The sequence below is a fragment of the Coloeus monedula genome (genome assembly GCF_965178545.1).
Source record: "Coloeus monedula genome assembly, chromosome: 6".
Lineage (NCBI taxonomy): Eukaryota > Metazoa > Chordata > Aves > Passeriformes > Corvidae > Coloeus > Coloeus monedula.
The window spans coordinates 31,645,038-31,665,655 of NC_138786.1; the positions used below are offsets into that span (position 1 = coordinate 31,645,038).

Below are 20,618 nucleotides of genomic sequence, written 5' to 3' on the forward strand. Positions count from 1 at the left end.
GACTTATTTCTTGCTCTAATGAAAAGGGTGAAATACTTTCTCCAAGATGTGCCTTGTCACAACACTGTGACACTTGTAATGAGTGACATTTTCTCTGGTATTTCTTTTTCCCATGGATGCCATAAAGGGCATCGCATGAATATGAAGTGACATCTTTACTAACATGTGGTACTTACTTATCACCCACAATTCCCAAATTGATTGTTGGATAGCCATGTTCTTGGATTGTAGCTAGGAGAGTTGAACGGTTACTGTCCCGAATCTTTCCTGGCAAGAGGTCATCCTCAGGATTCAGCAGCTATAAAACCAGAAACACTCTCAGTCAGTCTCCTCGGAATACTGTGCTTTACACAAGTGAGAATTTTTTTCTTTGGGTTGGACAGGATATTTTTAGACACATATCCTGAAACACGTATAAAGTGATTTAGTGAATTTAAATTAATAAGATCTGTAATGTGCTTGTTTAGTCCAGTCCTTTGTGTTGTTTAGTTTGTTTCTATTGGTTCATGTCTGCAAAATGTTCTTACTCCTTATGAGTATGTGGCTTCTAATCTCAGACATTACCAATCAAAACAAAAACTTTTAAGTTTTCACATTATTGTTCCTCTTTAAATGGTTTTAAGGAAATCTCATTGATGTTGTTAACCAGATTTAAAGGTATTAATGGACATTTTGAAGTTCATTGTCTGCCTACCAATAAAGATGTCTTTTAAATACAACGATCTGCATTGGATTAATAGACTGAAGCCTTATGCTTAGTTGTTGTATCAATTACTGTTTTGGATGAAAAGCTTTCTCTCAAGATAGTATATTGTTGCAATTACCTCACACGTGTTATGTATTTTGGAAGTGAAACTACAAAACATACATATGTAAATGTATGGTTTATATATATTAGAAATTCTTATGTAGGACACAGAGGGACAATACAGTATTGACAGGACGTAAATAATAATACTACTAGTAAGACTGTATCTGTCAAAATCACAGCATTAGGTAGTAAGGTAAGAATAATGAAAAATGGAGCATGGGTAAACTTCATGCTTTGGCTTGCAACTCTGTTTCTGTGAAGACTTTCATAGGACATTTAAGAAACCCACTGTACAGGATCTCTTTGACATTTTACAAAAGAGAATGTCCATATCAATAAAGGACCCTTTAATGACATGCAAGAATCTTTAATCATATGGAAGTTACTAATCAGGAAAATCACCATCTATAATCCTTATAGCTCTATGGATTTATTCTTCAGTTAGTGGTATGGTTCCTGCTTGCCACACCCTGTTTATGCTATGAAATCTGGTAAGATTCTGTACACCAGGTGACAAAATTCAACCTATTAAAAGTTTTCAAAATTGAACATATTCAAGCTGTATGAAATACAGCTATTGAGTTAATGTTTGTGGCTGTATTTCAGAAAGTTTGTCTTAAAGGACAGTCAAAACTTCATGCTGTCTTTAAACTTCAAGCTGACTTTATCTCAACCCACACGTTCTTTAGGTTTTGCTCTTCCTATTCTTTCTCTGTCCTGCTGCTGGAAGAAGTGAGAGGACACAGTTGCTGGCCTGGGTCAACACACATCATATGTAAAATTAGTAAATTAAGTTAATCTTAAACCTGATTTTTCTGATGTAGTTAAAACAATTATAAAGCTGGTCTGCCGTTCTACCAACATGAGAGTGTCTGCATTTCAATGTGTGCTACTATGAGAAAGAACACTGAGACACAATACTGCAGCAAGGCATTTGGTAGTACTATTCAGTTTTCAAAGACAGCTTGTCTGCCATTTGTATTATAGCTATAGAACAGTGTTGCTTAAAAGAAATTACTCTTCAGTCATGACTGGCAGGAGGAAAGCAGCTGGCACATAGTTGGATACATTACCAAAATTTTGGCAAAGATAATGTGAGACCTGTGAGAAAGCCCCTAAGGGAGAAAACACAAGCAGATGATTATGGGTTGATCCCTCACAAAAATAGCTCATGTCAGCACGAGTTGCAGTTCAAAAAGTGAGTCTGCTTGGGAATAGGGTGGAAGTCACTATCCAAAATACTGCCTCAAAAAAATATAGTATTTCAGACTAGAATTCTGAACAAATGTTTCTTACCTCATTCCCTGTTGACATTACTGCAACCACTGGAAACTTGTTAACTTCTACTTCCGTTACTCCAACAGTTGCTAAGAGACCAATCTCAGACGGACCCATGTGGGTTCCTTTAGCCAGCACACATTCACCTCTTTTAATGTCATGTCCTATGGGTCTGAAAGTCAGGACAGAAAAACAACATGACAGAGAAACAGAATGAAATTCAAAGTACCTTTCCTTGATTGGTCCTGCTCCAGGTTAGGAGTGTCCAAGGACACTCCTTAGTTAGACTGTCAAAATGTCAGTACTACTCATGATTTAAAAATTACTTTAAAAATCATCAGCCCTTCTGTTCCTTACAGAGATATTTTAATAAATACAGACCTGATATCTTGGCCTGGTCGAGCTTGCACCAGAATTCGAACCTCTAGTTCTTCAGTGCCCTAGGAACAAACACAAGGACATCACATATGGTCAGGTGAGCTATTAAAAGAAAATTAATGTTTAATTTCTCAGAAGTCTACACAGCTTATAGCACTCATTACACTGAGACATTATGGTTTAAGCATCATATTGTTCTCCTGATTTGTTTGTCAAGGTTGTAACATAATGTGTGCTAAAACTGAACAGCATTTTAAGAAATGTTCTTCATGACAAGCTCACCTGGGGAGGACCAGCACTGAATATGTAGTTTTAGCTTCCTATTTTTTTTTTAATGATACCCGTGTTTCTACAGCTTTCCTGTGTTACAATCTGTTGATCTGGTATACTGAGTGGATTCTTTCTACTCCTCTCAACCAACTTGATCTGGCCAAACCATTTCAAAGATGGCACTTCAAAAAGACCATTAGGCTGGCAGACAGTAGGCCACGACATTAGCAGAAAGGTGGGAAGAAGCTATATGCTGCAGCTGTTTCAGGATTTTCATATAGATTCCTGTACTGGATACTCCTACTTGAGAGCCTTGTACAAGTCAGAAAGCGGCTCATTCATCTTGTTTATTTACTGTGAACAAGAGACAATGGCCTGAAAAGTCTGATGCATTTCCTTGCTCAGAATGTCAATGGTTTGGTGATTCATTCAATGCCAATAAAAGGCACATAACCTGTATTGTTAATATTTAATTTTAAGCCCTACAAATGGGTTGATGATATATACAGTCATCTTTGAGATAGTGCCAGCCTGTCAGTAGCACTAAATCTAAACTTAGACTGAAACAAATTTTGTTTTTACATTGCCATGTAGTGCTTCATATTTAAATACCTCGAAGTTATAAATCAGACACTAATATTACAAGAAAAACAAGGCAGGTCAGTGTTATTTGGAATTTTTACAAAAACAGAAGCGTTGTATAGGACAATGGGATTTTTTTCATAAAGGTGATATGGGCCTCAGTTTCTGAGTTCAAACTAAATGGTCTAAACTTAAGGGCCTAAAGTTAAAGCTAATGAATGTGTTATAAGAGATTATGATTCTGTTTACCTACTGTGAGAATTTAAACCCCTGAAAACCAGAAAATTACTAACAAAAAATTTTCTTACTTCATCCCAGTATCTTCATATGCTTTTCAGAAGCTTTTATTGCAAACTCTGTCTCTTTTGTACTTACCCTTTTTGTATAAGAGACAATTTTTGGCTGTGAGTGATCAAATTGGCTGTGCTGGTGCCCAGGATGGCCTTTTGCCCCCTTATTGCCACCTGAGGCTGTAAAAGACACTTGAGTCTAGCAATAAAAATTTGGGGCAATGGTTAGTCCCATAATTACTTTATTTTTATGACACTCTGGCAATGGTTGTTCAGTCATGAAGGTTTGAAATTTCTGTATCTTTGATAACATTTAAAGATGGATAGAAGATTTTAAGAGAAACAAGAGGAGAGGGAATGACACGTTTGATTAATATAAAAGGTCCTATCTAGGACTGCTGGATTAGGGGAAATAACTAAAAAAAAAGGCTTTTGAGGAACTCAGCAATCCCAGGTTTAGAAGGCACCGTGGAAAGTGTGACTATGGACAACATAGTGGTATACAGAGATTAATGTCTGTGGAACTGATGGATATCCCAGAATGCTTAAGGAATACAACATAATTCAAGGTGGCTAGAAGGGCTTGCAGGGAGGTATGGCATTATGCTGAGAACATCTTTCATTTGGTGTGTGTCAGGCAGCATTCTTGCTGTGTATTAATACATTTTGAACTATATCTGAGTGGCTTGCTCTGGTGGCTGTGAACAGTTGGCATCCATGCTGATACACTGATGCTTGGGCTTGATGCAGGATCTAACTCTTGTTTTGGTTGATCACACTGGGCTCCTTTCTCCTACAAGGTGACATAAAAACTCAAAATGAAAAAGGTGTGGACATGTTTCTTAATGAATGTGCATTTGGCAAGCTGATGAGAATTTTTCTTCCTGATGTATGGACATAATTCCTTTCAGGCCTATGGTTTCTAAGGTCATTTGGGGAATGCTTGCTATGAAATTTAAATACTGGTACCACAACTAGAACTCAAGGAATGAGTTCCTTTGAAAAGTAATCTCTTTCCAGAAGAACATTTTTCAGATGTTAAAGATTTCACTTCAGTTAAATCCCAGCCCTGAAGGGGCTCCTTAAGGAGTTCTTAACACTGAAAAAAAAAAAAAAAAAAAAAAAAAAAAAAAAAAAAAATTTGAAATATGTAGCCACCCACACATGAAAAGAAGGAGAAAAAAATTAACATATTAATTAAATGATACTAATTATTATCAACAGGATTCATAGAGCAGTTTATTCAAAGACAAGCAGAAACTAAAGAGTCCTACCTCATACTTACAGGCAAGAAAAAGAAGTTGAAGGTGGCTGACCATTCGTGAAAATATTCAGAGTTTAAGCACATAGCCAAATAACCTGTTCTCACATGCAGAGGAGAGCATGCATGTAAAAAGTGGAAGGCAGGGCAGAGTCATCCAAAGAAGAAGTAGAAAAATAAAAGGTTTCCATGTGTGTTGCTCTGCAATGTGATAGTCCTCTCATGATGAGGTGGGCAATGGCCACAAAAAACTTGCTCAGTAAGGCTAATGGAGCGATTAACAAGCAGTGAAGGCAATGGTGTATTTCGCAGGAAGATAAAATCTATACATATACATCTGTAACCTCAAAGCAGGATGGATAATTTCAGTAATTCCTCTGTCCTCTGAAGGACAGCCTAGACAGCTTGCTGAGTTCATTAGATGTAAAAATCTATGCATTTAATAAGGCATGAGAAAGAATCCCTAGTGTTTCAGTCTTTGCTGTCTTTATCAGTGTTGAACACTAGAATTCATCTCTTACACCCCAGCTGCAATCACTGTGCTGACACTGAGCTGTAGTGAAGTGGAACAGCTTGTCAGAACAGCAGCAGTAGAGCAAAGGCTGATTTGAGCACAGAACCATACACATAGTTCATTCCAAAGCTGAACTTGGAAGTTGTGTCAATAAGACACGTATCTTCTTGCCTTAAGACTCTCAGATGACAGCAAACATGATGATAGTGCCCTGAAATCACAGCTGGGATTCAGAAGCAATTCTCTGAACATAAAGGAAGTTTAAGATGGACTCTTTGGAATAAAGTTGTCTAGAGAGAGCTCCTCTGCTTCATAAAAAGCACATTTCACTATGTTGAAACAACTGTGCATAATGAACTACTACTACAGTATTCATATTTTTTCTGTGTTTTTTAATGAGTTTTCTTTCTATGTTCATATTTGCAGCATCTGTAAGGTAGTGCACCAGTATGATTTATAGGTAGGCTGGAAAATCTGTTCAAAACCAGGGCTATGTCTACATTCTGGGGGAATATGCACTGTAACCATTTCCTGGTTTTCAGGACATTTTCAGAACATTAAATTCAGTAATGTTCTCATTTTAAAGAAGCACAAAGGTCTTTTAAATTCTTAGTTGTAGTTTAAAAAAATTTGGGAAGCATCTACTTCCCCTGTTTCATAACAAAACCTCTTTTTCTAAACAGATTCATTGGAAGGTATTCGTACAAGATGTATTCTCCAAAATCCACCAAATTCACCCTTGCTGAAACAAGATCAACTCTGATAATACAGAACCCTCTTCATAGAACAGTTTAAAAGAACCCATGTCATCCCATGGATTTTGCAGCACTTAAAACAGTTCACTTTCCCACAGGAAATCATATTCAGCTTTAATTACATCAGCAGTAATTCAATGTATTATTCTGAGATCAATATGTAATTTAAGAAAACTCTCCCCCTTCTTGTTTGGTGAGATTTCCACTAGCCTGTACTTGGACTGTAGGCATGGATTTCCAGGAGGCATTTGCCTTCCACTCAAATCATGCGCCCAAGTATTTTAGAGTCAGCATTCAACAATTTTGATGAAAAATCAGTCAGAACAGGAAGGTCTGTGGTACTGTTAACACAGCCCGAAAAAGTGAGAATTGCCAGTAGGAACTGATGCAAAAACCCTCAAACTTCTGAGATTACTGAAGAGCTTTTCTGTATGACTGTCTTTCACATTTACAGTGTTGTATCATGTGCCATTTTCTGCTGCACACAAAAGAAAAATGAGTTTTTAAAATTGTGACTCACATCATCTGATTCCCTGATGAGCTCTGTATCTTCCACTTGCACCACTGCATCAGCACCACACGGAATTGGAGCACCGGTTGTAACACGCATTACCTGACCAGGCATCACAGTCTGAGTTGGCTGAAAAATAAAAAAACAGAAACTAATCTACTTTTGAAATAAAAATTTCAAACCACTTGAACTTTATGCAAGTAATCTACCTGAAAGACGAGAATTCTTATTTGCAGCACTACTCTTGATGTACTGTGAGTGATATCAACAGGTACAATAAACTCCAATTCACACCTGGCTTTATTTATATGGCCACATATGGCTTCAGTTTTATCTCCTTGTATTTCTATCACATGAACAACTTTCAGAAGAAGAAATATACTGATACTCAGAAGAATACTTGGCACAGAAAAATAACTGGCTTAGAAATCTAACTGTTAGATGGTGACCTTCTGGAAACTTCCATGAGCAAAAATCTGGCAGTCCTCAGTACATAAATATTTTTGCAGAATACTCTGGTCGCCAGGGCTGAAATTGCTTTGCTTTGGTTGGATTTTTGTTCTGTTTTATTTTACCAGCACACTATATATGGAAAACCAATATATAATAGTAATGTAACCAACTGCTTAATTTTTAAGCAGATTTCCTAATACTGAGAGACGGCTCAATACTAGTTCACAGAGAATACCTATCTTTGTGAGGGTCAATTTCAAATAGCCTAAAATTGATAATATTCTACAATTCTATAAAGTCACAGCATTAAAAAGTTTCAGGAGGAGCAATACAAAGAATATAAAAATATCAGAACAACATGATAAAACAAATGACATGGTTTTAATAACATTTCTCACCAGGAAGACTATTTTAATAAACATTTGTCAAAATCCAGGGTAAAACCATAATTTGACCATAACTACCTAAGAAATAAATAACTAAAGAAAATATTCCTAAAAAAATGGAACTAAAAGAAGCTGATATGATGGCTGAGATTTCATTGCTGGCTCCCCATGGCACTGCAGTAAGTCCGGTTTATTTAGGCTTTACTGTTAGTAGTGAACATGTGCTACACACAGATCTACACAGCTGTGATCAGAGCAGCATATTCTGTATGTGTCACACATATAATTCATGTGCAGATTGACTCTATATTCCATATGCAGCACTGGAATACACCCAATACTTCTCAAACTGTGATTAGCAGATATTTGACAGCAACCCACAGGCCCACAGGCAGTACTGCCCAGGTGCTGTTACCTGCTCCTGCCCAGCAGGCATTTACTCCATGACTTTGGTCAGGAGGTTGACAGAGACTACCAAACTCCAGACCAGTGGTCAGCACTTCAGCTGTATAAAGCTGTTTGCCTCGCCTATTCTTCTACTCCAGCGCTGTCATAACCTCTGAAAGGTGAGTCTTACTTTGAAATGTGTGTATTTCAAAGGCTATTCATTGGGACAGAAGCCCTAGGAAGAGGCTGGGAATGGTTTTTATCTGGCTTATCACAGTACCACAGCCACCTACATATCCCATGAAACAACTGAGCCTGGAACTGACTGAATCTTGACCCTTTTCTACAGGTAATGGAAATCTAATACCCTCAGAGAAGAACATAAATAAAATGCTAATATAAACTTAAAAACCCCACACTTGCCATATGTCACAGTTAGTGTGTTTTTAGGGCAAGATTCATGTTATCCTAACCTAGGTATCTAAACCAGATGACATAAAAATAATATTTTTAAGAAAATGGCATCTGTTCCTTACCACAGACTATTCAAGGAGCTGTGGATGTATAGCAGAGATACTGCCATTTATATTAAAGCAGCTTAAAAGGGAAAAGAATGCTATTTAGTGTGTAATTTTGATTTTTATGAAAAGAAATGTTACAAAAGGCAAAACTTATGCCTTGGATTATGTATTTTGCATACCATTGTAGATATAATCTAAAGGTACATTACAAATAGGTAATATTGTTTCGAACTTACTAAGTATTGCTGACTTAAGTGACAATTTTCAGAGGAAAAATGTATTGCATAAAAAATTTCTCCCATTTAAAAAGCACCACAAAGAACACAAAATGTCTACCACTGCCACAAATCAGAGTCTATGGTGATGAAACGTGCTGTAACTAACCATGTTTTTGGAGTTTATTGTTAGATGAGTGAATTTTTTGAGATGCAATGATGTGATACATTTAAACAAATTTATGATACAAGAACAGTTGCTTTTAGAACTGGTTATGTTGCTCATACATTTAATTTCCTTTTTGTCTGCTGAGAATTTGATCAGATTAACTTTATGAAGAAAAGTCAACCACCAGATTCATTTGTGAATCTCCAGGGCTGTGTACCTTTATGACAGAGACTATGAAGATAAAGAAATGACTGCTTCTCAGAAAACGTATTAATGTACAAAAATTTCACAGCAGCTCTCTTAGAGGCCTTTGAAATCTCACTTTTACCTGCAATGGGGGAATACTGGTTTCTGTCCTTTGCCTTAATTACTGATAATCTACTCAATTTTAGTCACTGAATAAACCCCAGAAATAATCTACTAAGCACAGCCCGTATCTCAGGCATTTTCTCCTGCACATGATTACACCTCTCCTGTGATTTAGAATGATCCACGCACCTTTCTGTAAAAAGGCACAAGTTAATGGAATAGTGGAAAATGTCTGCTTTTCATCCTATATTGTAGCTGGTTAGTCATAGTGCCTCTTACAAACCCCTTTAGAAAGTCTTGCAGGAAATGCTATGGTCTGACTATGTAAATCTACAGAAGGAAAGCCATTTTTCCTATGGTTAAGTGTTTCACACACAGGCCACTGTGGATGGCTCATGACCAGTAATCTCAAGTGTGCCCTAACCTTCCCAAAACAGGATAGTGTCTGAAAGCCTTCCTTGATATACAATAAAAAAAGGGTTGACATAAACATGACCATCTGGAGATGGAAATCAGAAAATACACAAATTAAAAATTGATACAGAAATGTCCAACTTGGCTGTATGGCCTCCCTGCATCTTCTTCCTTGCTACTAGCATTTACACAACCTTTTTCCCTACAGGAGAAGCCAAATCTAAATCTGTTTTGAACTCCCTGCTGTGAATCATTCTGTTAATTGGTCTGTAACATGAAAAGCAGAATGTTGCTGCTGAGAGTGACTGAAGGGTGAAATGAGACTGAGGAGCCTTCCAAGGCTATAAATAATTTCTTGGGAAGGAGATGAACCTGAAGATGTGTTTGCCCCAGAAAAAAACTTTGACCAATTATTCTGAGGTCAACAGTCTTGTTTTTCTAACTTGCCACTGGTATTTTCAGAAATAGTCTCTCTCTGCATGGCTCCCCCCCACCCAATTTTTGAGCCTTCCTATTCCCAGTAATCTGGGAGGACAGATTGTCCCTGTAGAGAGACATTTCTGAGCTCTTGAACTTTGTCGGAGGGAAGGAGGCTTCCATTTGCCCTTTTATCTTTTCTACAAACTTGCTGAACTGATTAGGACACTGAAACACTTCAGACCTCTAATGGGAAGTACTCCCCATTACAGACAACTTCAACAGTACTGCTTTTAAGCAACACTTTGCTGTGATATTTAACTAGCAAAAGGATAATACTGATGACAGGGGAATGTGATAGGGGTGATAATTCATCGGGTTGCTCTGCTGGTTCTTGATATTTTATAGTGACCATAAAAAGGGCTGTAAAAATAGTTGTTAGTACTTTGGATTCTGGACCAATGCTTAAAAATGCAGTCAGAAGGGCTAAAAATACAAGGCAGGTTAAAAAACTGCTGAATTCATCAGTTTGCTTTTTTTTTTAGACTTTAAAGTAATTTTACATGTTTTGTGCAACAGATCCATTAATCTAAGTTCACATGAGTCTCAGTACTGAGAAGGTATCTATTACACCAAAGTATAATTCATGATGCTGGATGGGACCTAAAGCAAAACCAATTTTCACAGTTCGCCCTATCTATCATGATTAGCCAAATTAAATGTCTATTACACATTCAGAGGCAGTTCAAGTCCATTTAAAAAAAATGGAATAATCCTGCAACTGGTAATACTTCTAAAACCTGATACGACTTTTGAAATACATCAATTTTACTTGGGCTTTTGTGTTTAGCACTCAAAATGGACACCCTATAAAATCCTCACTAAAACTTATCAATTCCTTGTTTTGCCTGTTACTTATTCCTTTTCTCCATCATTTCACATAAAATACATAGAATTATAAATCAGGACTTTAAATAGCTGGAGAAACATTTTGGATTAACTCATGCTCTCCCGAACAGAGCTGGCAGGTATGATTAAACGGACAGAGTAACAGCAGTGGAACATAACTGATTTTTTTTCCAGTACCCCAGTATTAGTACAGAAATTTCATGAAATACACTCTTGAATTTGAGAGCAAATCACAAAATGTATCTATTAGTGAATATTTATAGAGCACAGCAGGTCACAAATGGGTCATGCCTCAACTTGCTTTTAAAATCAATCCATGTATCTACTAAAGGTGCACAAACACTCTTCTCACAAACCAGCCTCAAACAGGCTTCCTCAAGATTGTTTTGATCATTACCTATCTTTAAAGGCTTCATATAAAATTCTTACACTTCATTTTGCAGGTATCAGTGTGAAAAATGGAAGCATCTTACAAAAACAGTTATTGGGCTGGCATTCTTTAAAAATCTGTCAGCAAGAGGGGGGATAAATCATGCTTTTCTCTGCTTATGAATGGTTGCACCATGAGAAATCTCATGTCCTCCAACATTGTACCAGGGCAGAAGGTTACTGTATGCACTCCTATCAGACATGTCAGCACAATGCACTGAAGTATTTTGGGATATCCTTATTAGTTCCTTATATAACTGTACTACCTCACTTTCTGAAATCACATCCCAAGGCACATATCAGGAGGGTCAGTACAGCTGTGTCCTACTTCACACCACATCCAAGACTATTGAATTTTGAAGCACTAGCAAGGCTTGTAAAAATACAAAGCAAAATCTTACAGAAGAAAAATACATTAAAAAAAAAAGAAAAGAAATTGTGCTCACCTGCTCACCAGCCTGGGATTCCCCTATGATGAATCGATCTCCTGGGCCATCAGCAGCTGTTAAGAGGGACAACACAAATGGTAAAAGCTGAACCAAAACAAATTATGGCATTGTAAATTAAGAACAGGAGAAGAGCAAAGATGATCTACTGTTCAGTTCTGCAGTGTCATCATGACTAAGGTTATAGAAGTTCTGCAAACATTTTACTTTTTAGGTCCTTTTGAGATGTGTTTATTATTTTCAAAAACACAGGTTCTAGAGAACAGAGTATTTTTAACTGAAAATTTCTGGGCAGTATGAGGTCATGTAAATGAAGACTAGGAGGAATTACATTAATAACAAAGATTTAAGAGTGTTCATGACAGTATTGCAATACTGAAAATTAAAAGTCAGAGGTCACTGATTTAACAAGTCTTCAGGACTTCCAATTTAGTAAATCTGCATTTTTACAGGGACAACAAAGGCACAATTACTAATGGCATTTAAGCTCCTGCCTGCCTCAAAGGTTTTCAGCAAGTTGCATTAGTAGTATTATAGGCATTACCATGGTGTAAAGCATGTATGAACAACAAGCAACTCTGCCTTTCCAAGCACAGCAGTCATGCTGCCAAGCATGCTCAAACAAACTGGGCTTGAATGATCACATATAAATATGTGTTATTATTAATTTTAAATCTGTAGCTGTCAAAAGTTGATTTCCTAGAGATGAAGTCTAATCAGTGACAACCTTTATCTTAATAACTTCTGATTTACTTCAGGCACCCTTAATATCCACCTAGGTAACCTTGTATAGAGAATAACTGCTTTCAGGAAGGATGCCCATTCAGTCTATAATGACTTACCACATTTGTACTCATGCACTGGCTGCAGCTTTGCAGATCATTATCTATGGTACTTAGTCATGTTTGAAGACTAATAATTAACTTAACTTTAAAAGCCTATCAAACAGACTAATCTATGAGCTTTAGAGCGAACGCTAAAATAACAAAGTAGAAATGGACTCTTCAACTATTTAAGATATGCTTGAATAATGTATGTAATACTACTGAAAACAGTTATCAGACCTTCACTGAAAAAAATGCGCTTGGATGATCCAGCAAAAGAAGAGAAAGAAACCCCTAATAGCTAAATTATTTTAAACCTGATAAAATGCTACTGAATTAGATTTTATTCCCTCACTAATAATAATATGGAGACAAAGTTTATAGATGATGTACAACTGATATAAAATGAGAAAAAGATAGGGGTTTGGGCAGACATTTTATGCCACTGAAAGCTTATCTTTAACTTTGCATAAGAAGTATCCATTAATGTAGTCAATATTATCTCTGCCTAAAAGCTTTTTTTCCTCATATCCAAAGACAACAGGTTCACAAGAACAATAAGATTAGAACAAAACAATAGAGGAGAATAGAACTGCCTGATGAATTTAGGGCGGACCTAAATGTAAAGAAAATTATTAAAGGCATTGTCCAAACGTCTTTGACACACAGGCTTGGGGCATCAACCCACTCTCTAGGAAGTCTGTTCCAGTGTCTGCCCACCCTCCTGGCAAAGAAATATTTCCTAATGTCAAATCTAAACCTTCCCTGGCACAGCTTTGAACCATTTCCACACATAATGTCGCTGGACAACGTGTGCCCTTCACCGCTACAGGGAGCTGTAGAGAGCCATGAGGTCACCTCTCAACCTCCTTTTCTTCAAACAAGACAAACCCAAAGTCCTTAGCCACTCCTCATAGGACATTCCTTCCAGCCCTTTCACCAGCTTTAGTATCCTTCTCTGGATGCATTCAAATATCTCAGTGTTACTCTACTTGAATCCACCACCAAAATGAGGGTTTGTGTATTGGTTCTGACAGAAGTTGCTGAGTTCATGATCACTCTGCTCATTCTGCATGTTTACTGAAATTGTACTCGTGCTTTGCCTTACCCTGCAGCAATCAAGTTGCAAGACAGCATTGGCTTGATCCCAAGGCCCTTGTCACCCAGCATTCTACTCAGAGCTCACCCTCTTAGCTTTTCCCAGTGTTACATTTACCTGTATTTCTCTGGCTACATATGCACTCCCTTGCTGCTATTACTAGTCATTTTGGTCTGCCTGTCTCTCACACACACTCATCTTGTAGACCTGAAATTTTATTTTTATATCAAATCTATGGGGAAGCTACTGGATTACATCCATTGCATGAGTCTGCAGACAGTCTATTTCATGGGCAGTTGCTTGCCAAGGTTTCAGCTGCCAGTAACAAAAAAGATATTTTAACGTCCCTAGAAGAAAGTTAGCTATTGCGTACAAGTTTCAACATGGTCTTGTGATGATTCAACCACTACCAGAATTAAATCACTACTAGTATAATGTTCAATTCTGTATATTTTAAATTTCCTTCATAGATATATGAGGTGAGCATCATTGTTCTTACTTTACAAAGGGAAAAACTGCTGCACAGAGAAGCAACTGGCTCAAAATGATACAGCACCTACTGGCAAAGCAGAGTATGAATTCAGGTCTCTTGGGAAACCACATTCGTTGCTTGCAATGAATAAAGTCATACAACTAATTTTATTTATATATGTCAGCAGCAATATTTTTAAAGTAAGAACCTCTTCTTTTGAGATGTCTCTGTAAGAGAACATTCCGGTAAGTTTTTTGAAAATTCTCTGATGCAATCAGTATCTGTAACAATTATTATCTGTAACAAGATATATAAGAAAATCCTCATTAAATCTACAACAGAGGAATAGAAGATGAATCTGTAATTCAGAAAAAGATGTTGTTATTTTCCTGAATTTTAAATGTTTCCAAGAAACACATGAGGAACAGAGGTCCACATCTAGGAGCACACATGGATGCACATTTGCTTGTGTACACATGTATCCACTTAAAAGATCTGAGCTCAGCTTTATGGCCTTCCTTCAAGACAGTTGCATTTTATATCATTGTGACCTCAGCAATGATCTGTATCAAATCTAAACCAAAATAACCCCTGATGGATCCAAACCAGATGAATTAACATGCTACAAAGTGGCAGACACTGTACTTCATGTCCACAAAGAGAGTGCTTACCTCTGACAGCGTAACCGTCTTTTACTGATGCTGGAAATGGTGGCAGATTATCTTTTGCATATACATCTTGAGCAAGGACTCGGCCCATTCCATCTAGAGAAAAAAGAAAAGACGATGCTCTGTGTCATTACAGTGAGTGAAAGGGGGAAACGAAGTTAACAACAGTGCGCTCCCAAGAGGTGAAATGTATGTGTATGGGACATAGAGATCTCTCCGGCTTTTGATTTTTGACTCTACATAAAGGAAAAAAGAATGGAGTCTGAAAGTAGTGATAAAGGATTTGTTCAAGTCTGTGCTCCTGGTTATAGTGAAATTGCTCACAATAGATTTGAATACCAAGTACCCAAACCCAAAGGTGATAGCTCTGATTAAGGATCAGACAGAAAAACAAGTATTTGTTTCTTCAGGACAATTTTTCCCCCTAACATCTCTTAAACATATGTATTTTCTTTATTTTCCTTTATTTGAATTTCTATTAAATTTCTTTTTTAAAAACTTTTAAAATGACTTTTCAAAAGTGAATCCTGTGCACAAAAGGTGAGAGGTGATGAATTGAGAATGGCAACGATGGACAAATTTTCATAAATTGACAAAGAAGTTTTGCAATAGATTAGCTTCACCTAATCACTGAGAGCATTTCTGCTTAATGGAGGGTGAGTGCACATAAGTGACAGAATTATTTATGTAAATTTACACTGTTATAGTTCTAAATATTTTAATAGCTGTTTCAAACATACTCTTTCTCTACACTTAGCAACTATGACTGATGAGCTGTAATTTGTCTCAGCCTCCCTGTAGAGACTAATATGAATTACTTCTCCCTCAGTCAAGTGGCTGATACATTTATGGCACCAGCAAGAGCTTTTTTTTAGTATGATATAGAACAGAATGGAAAACATGTAACTTACCCCTTGATACGGTGTGAGAGGGAAAGCCGATTTATTACATGTGTGATTAGATATACTGGGAAGGGACACATGGGTCAGAACTACTGAGATTGGCTTGATTCCAGTATGCCTAAGTAGAAGAAGGGAAGCCCTGCTCATAATAGAAGCCACTGCTCCTACGGTGCACTGTGGCACAGGAAGGCAACATCCAGCTGAAAGAATGACGGAGTGAGAGGATGCAGGATTATTGTTGCCAGGAGAATTTGCATGGATATGTACTTTAGAGATTATGATCTTTGAGATGTGCCAAAAAAGAAAAGTGCATAAAGTGTGTTTCTTATTTTACAGACAGGGAAATCAGTGTGGTTCTGGATTCCCAGGGAAGGCAGAAGAGCTAGTGCCACACACTAAATGGACAGGTTTTGTTAAAAAGTGCACCTACTCGATTTGAAAATGTTCAGTTCCAGTGAAGTGGTATTATAATTAAAATTATATTTTGCTTATTAACTCAAAGGGATTTAGTTAGCAATTAATTATCATAACTACAACATCATTGTACTCATATCCATATATATCAACTTTGAGCCTGAAGTCAATATTCATGCTGCATTGCTGAAATAACCATTGCCATGAAAATGCTGCTGAAACCCATTAAAGCAACTAGAAAAGCACTTTTGTGATGGCCATTAATTCACCCGTGCAAACCTGTGTATCAGTGCCTGTGATACACAATACAGAAGTCATTAGAAAGCTCACAAAAGCTTGTACACTTATACTGAGTAAAAGAATGCAGACACATACATTTAAATTATAGCACAGAAAAGGCAGCTATCAAAGGCCTAGTAAAAACATCCTTTGTTCACAGATACATAGAATCTCATACAAAAGTGATACTTCTAATTTTAGCAGGCAAGTTGTGCCTTCCTTCTGCTTTGTGTCTGCATGCAAAATCACACCAATTAGAGCAAAGTTGAACAGTATGTTCTTGGCATACTGCCATGCAATATTTGAAAGGAATAAATGGCTAGCCAGTAACGGGAATGAGTTTCATTATAAGAAGAAAAAGGTAAGAATTCTTTGTTGAAGTAGCCTTAGGCATTTAAAATGAAGCAAGTCAGCAACTAGAGGACAATCCTGAGTATCTTTATACTCTCTCTTATTTAAGAAATTATCCTAAAAATACAGTTTGAGCTTATTTTGATTAATTGTAATTCAGAAAGATGTTCTGAATTATTTTAATGTCATCAAACTGTCCCTTGTGAAGCTCACAGCCTTCTAACACAAAATGGAAAATTACATTAAAGTCACTTTTCAAATGTGGGTATTTGCTAAGCTTAGGTGGTGAAACTGGTACAGTTCTGTGAAGAACTTTGATTTCTCTGGGGCACAGCAATAAGACAGATCTTGTATTAGGAGGTGATGGATTTTGTAAATATTGCCCTGGTAGCACTTCAGCATGACATGAAAAGTCAATGCTATCAAAACATTCACTTAGGCTCTTGGACTAGACCAAAATAAATGTGCTGTTCTCGGGCTTCAGCCCATAAAATGTAGATTGCTTCTGCATTACAATTTTATTATCAATTAAACCGCTGCCTCTTCTTAGTTTCAGAAGAATAATCATAATCATGTTGTCTAAAAACTTAACCTTATGCGCCCACAGAGCTATATTCAGGTAACCTCATTTATTTGGAATAAAAGGCTAATTGGGGGCTTCATGCAAGATATCAATGATGGCAGGTGAGAACCATGCTTCAGATGCTTTTGGTTTATGACATTTCTGTTTTTTAAATATGAAAGAGGTTAAATAACCTATACAGTCACTGAGCAACACACCAGCATGAAAGACATGTTTCAAAAGATAACTTTAATAGTCCTCTCCCTCATGTTAGGAGAGAATAGATAGATCTGTGATACAGCATACCTTGACTTAATCAAGAATAAAATCAGGACTGTACTGGGTATCTGTACAGAATAACATTCAGCAGCTTTATTTATCAGGATGAGTGCTATGAAATATGTTTAGTAGTGTAACTAAATCAGGTTAAATTAATTAGGCAATTAGCACTCCTAGAATTTTACACATTTCACTTTCCTTAGGGAGAAACTGTACTCCTGAAAGATAGTTTTCAGAAGCTCAGTGTTAAATCAAGACACAAACTCACAAAGAAAACAGACACAGCACAATAGTGCTTTTCTGAATCCAGTTTCAGACCTCCAGGACTACTTCTTATTATTTTCTGAAATTAGATGTATATGAACAGAAAAATAAGTAAACCCGTAGCTACATGAAAAACTGGTTCTTAATTAATTGCATTCTTCAAAATTAACATCTTTTATCAAACACATACATGTGCACACACACACAGATGCCTATACAAAACAATCCTATGTATGTCTATAACATTATGATGATCACTTCAGAACTTCTGAAAATGCATTTCCATCTTGATATTTGTATCTGTAGATTACGAGAATTGAATTTGCAGTATCACAGACACAGACATGTCCTTAAGGCTGTCTCTTATAGGCTCAATCCTGAAATTTCATACTACATACTTGGAAATCTTACAGTGCTAAAATAAGTGTATACTACTAAGTGTATACTACTATTTAAAAATAAATTGCAAGACAAAATTTTGCACTACAGTGCAAAAATATGAAGGAATTGTTGGTACAATTATGTGAACATTAAATCAAGAATCTGTCTCTACTAATGTTACCATGGATCTAACACTTGTGTTTTGGGTGAGAGGGAAGAGTCAAAACTATGGTGACTCAGCAGACTCAGCTCATTATTTTTGAAAGAATAAGAGTGTCAGGAGTAACAATACATATGTTCTGGAATTAGAATCAAAACTTCTTTTATGCAAAGAAGAATCATAATCCTGCAGTACCATAACTGTATCTGACATACCAAAATAAATACATGATGTGCTTATTTTTCAGGGAGGCAGATGCCAGTCTTTCATCCTTTATTTCAGGAATTCAGTGTTGCATACATAGCATTTATTTGGACTAAATGTACCCAACCCTGCAGCTCATCATATTGTTCACAAAGGGCTGTCTTAGCGAAGACATTTAACTGACAGCTACCCAAAAAGGCACAATAGTTATGCTTAGGCATTTATGCCTTAATGCCTTCTTCTAATCTGCACACCATTATGAAAGTGCAGGGTGTATCATGCATATTCCTTGTTGATCCAGTATTGGTGCTGTTCTGAATGGAGGATATGGAGCATCTTCTCAGAAACTGTGCTGCCAAGGCACAGGGGAGCACTGAACTCTGCTTGGAGTCACTAAATGCACAAGTGTGATATCACATATAGTCTGCTAAATCAGTATGTCAGTATGAAGACATCTTGAAGGCTTCTGGTAGCACAAAGATTTGGCAAAGAGCATGAAAACTTTGAAATTCCAAGCCAGAAGACAGAATATTCAATTCAGAAACCATTGATATCTCTCTGCTGTCTGTAGCACACCAATGTCCTAAATGTTTTGCCTCTTGAGGTTTACAGTTCCACAATCTCTTTGCTCACCACCTTACTTTTGGACAATCTGGAAGAATCCCTGGAGGAGGTTTCTGCTTCCCTACCTACTTTAGGTTCACTTTTCAGCGTATTTCCTGTCATAGTTTTGTTATGTATCAAGAACAATCTCCCAGATAATGCCTAGCCTTGATGCTCACGAAGAATCCAACTTAAAATACCTCTGTAATTGATGATTTCTGTTCCAAGCACTGGGGTCATCTCCAGAACTGTGATGAAGGCCTTGTCCATAGATGTCAATGGGAATGGAGACATGCGATGTCTTCTTGCTACCTTGGTAATGTCAACAGCACTGTGACCTGCAATGAGAAAGAAGCAAGTTTATGTGTGCTACAATGAGCAGATTCAGGTAATGATGTTCATTTAAACGATTTTACTGAAACTAATATGGCACTTCGGAGCAAATTAAATTAGTTAGTTATCACTACTGAGCTTTCATGTCAGACACTGTATTCAACTAGAATCAAGAGAGTGTATATTCTTATTTATAATCAAGAACATACCAGAAGTCTTGATGAACATGAAAAGATTGGTTAATCTAAACTAGAAACCCTTCAAGGTGATGCAGTATTTTACACTGATGATGATAATCTGAGACTAACTCAGTTCTATGAACTCAGGACAATTCACTCCATTCTGTTCTGCACAAACATCTCAACATGCTCTGTGCCATGCACAGATAAAGCGTGCCAGTGAACCTACAATCCAAGAGTGAGATGGGAGTCAAAAGGTTCAAAAGGAAGATAGAGCACAATTAAACCACTGGGCAGTCAAGACAGCAGACAGTGTCTCCGGCTAGTGGGCATCCTACCAATTGACAAGATTTTGTTGTCACCATAGCAAAGTGTTGTTTAAATGTATGATTAGAGTGAAGGCAGTAGGACAGCTTAAGGAAAGCTTACTTTTCCCAAGTGTGAGGGACAGGTAGGGAGAAAATATGACAGAAGTTGTTTGAAAATGAAGCCAACAGCATGTTTGAATCCATGATACTTACTGAGAGATTAAACAAGGGGACAACAAGCTTTGAAGGATTTTGAAAGTGAAGATAAGCAACTGAAGAGAGAACTATTGCAGGAATACATAAACAAGAGTAACAGATAAAAACCAAAAGATGAAGACAATTACAACTGCAGAGTATCTTGAAAGGATTTACCTAGGACAAGAAGGTATTTATGAGAGCCAAAGTAGATGATGTTCTATATGTGATATGTAATGATATTCCTAAGTAACACAATACAGAAAGCATTAACAAATAATAGAAACTAATTTTTATTGACATGATTTTGCTTTGCAGTCACTACATAAATATCTAATTTGTTGTTGCACATCTGCCTTCAGATTCTGCAAAAAAACCAGATTATTGCTTTAAGTGTAGTCTTCTAATTAAAAGTAAGTAAAAAATAGCACAACAA

General features: G+C 36.9%; 1 protein-coding gene across 2 annotated transcripts in view; it reads right to left on the bottom strand.

Moving 5' to 3' along the window:
* The window catches only part of GPHN (gephyrin), a 281,765-nt gene that overhangs the window by 28,260 nt on the left and 232,887 nt on the right, over window positions 1-20,618 (bottom strand). For both annotated transcript variants that reach the window (XM_082283301.1, XM_082283300.1), the window contains exons 11-17: window positions 19,368-19,505; window positions 14,772-14,864; window positions 11,706-11,761; window positions 6,660-6,779; window positions 2,471-2,529; window positions 2,108-2,261; window positions 177-298 (exon numbers count right to left, since the gene is read on the bottom strand). In XM_082283301.1, coding sequence (XP_082139427.1) covers window positions 177-298; window positions 2,108-2,261; window positions 2,471-2,529; window positions 6,660-6,779; window positions 11,706-11,761; window positions 14,772-14,864; window positions 19,368-19,505 — 742 coding nt within the window. The remainder of the gene's footprint in view (window positions 1-176; window positions 299-2,107; window positions 2,262-2,470; window positions 2,530-6,659; window positions 6,780-11,705; window positions 11,762-14,771; window positions 14,865-19,367; window positions 19,506-20,618) is intronic.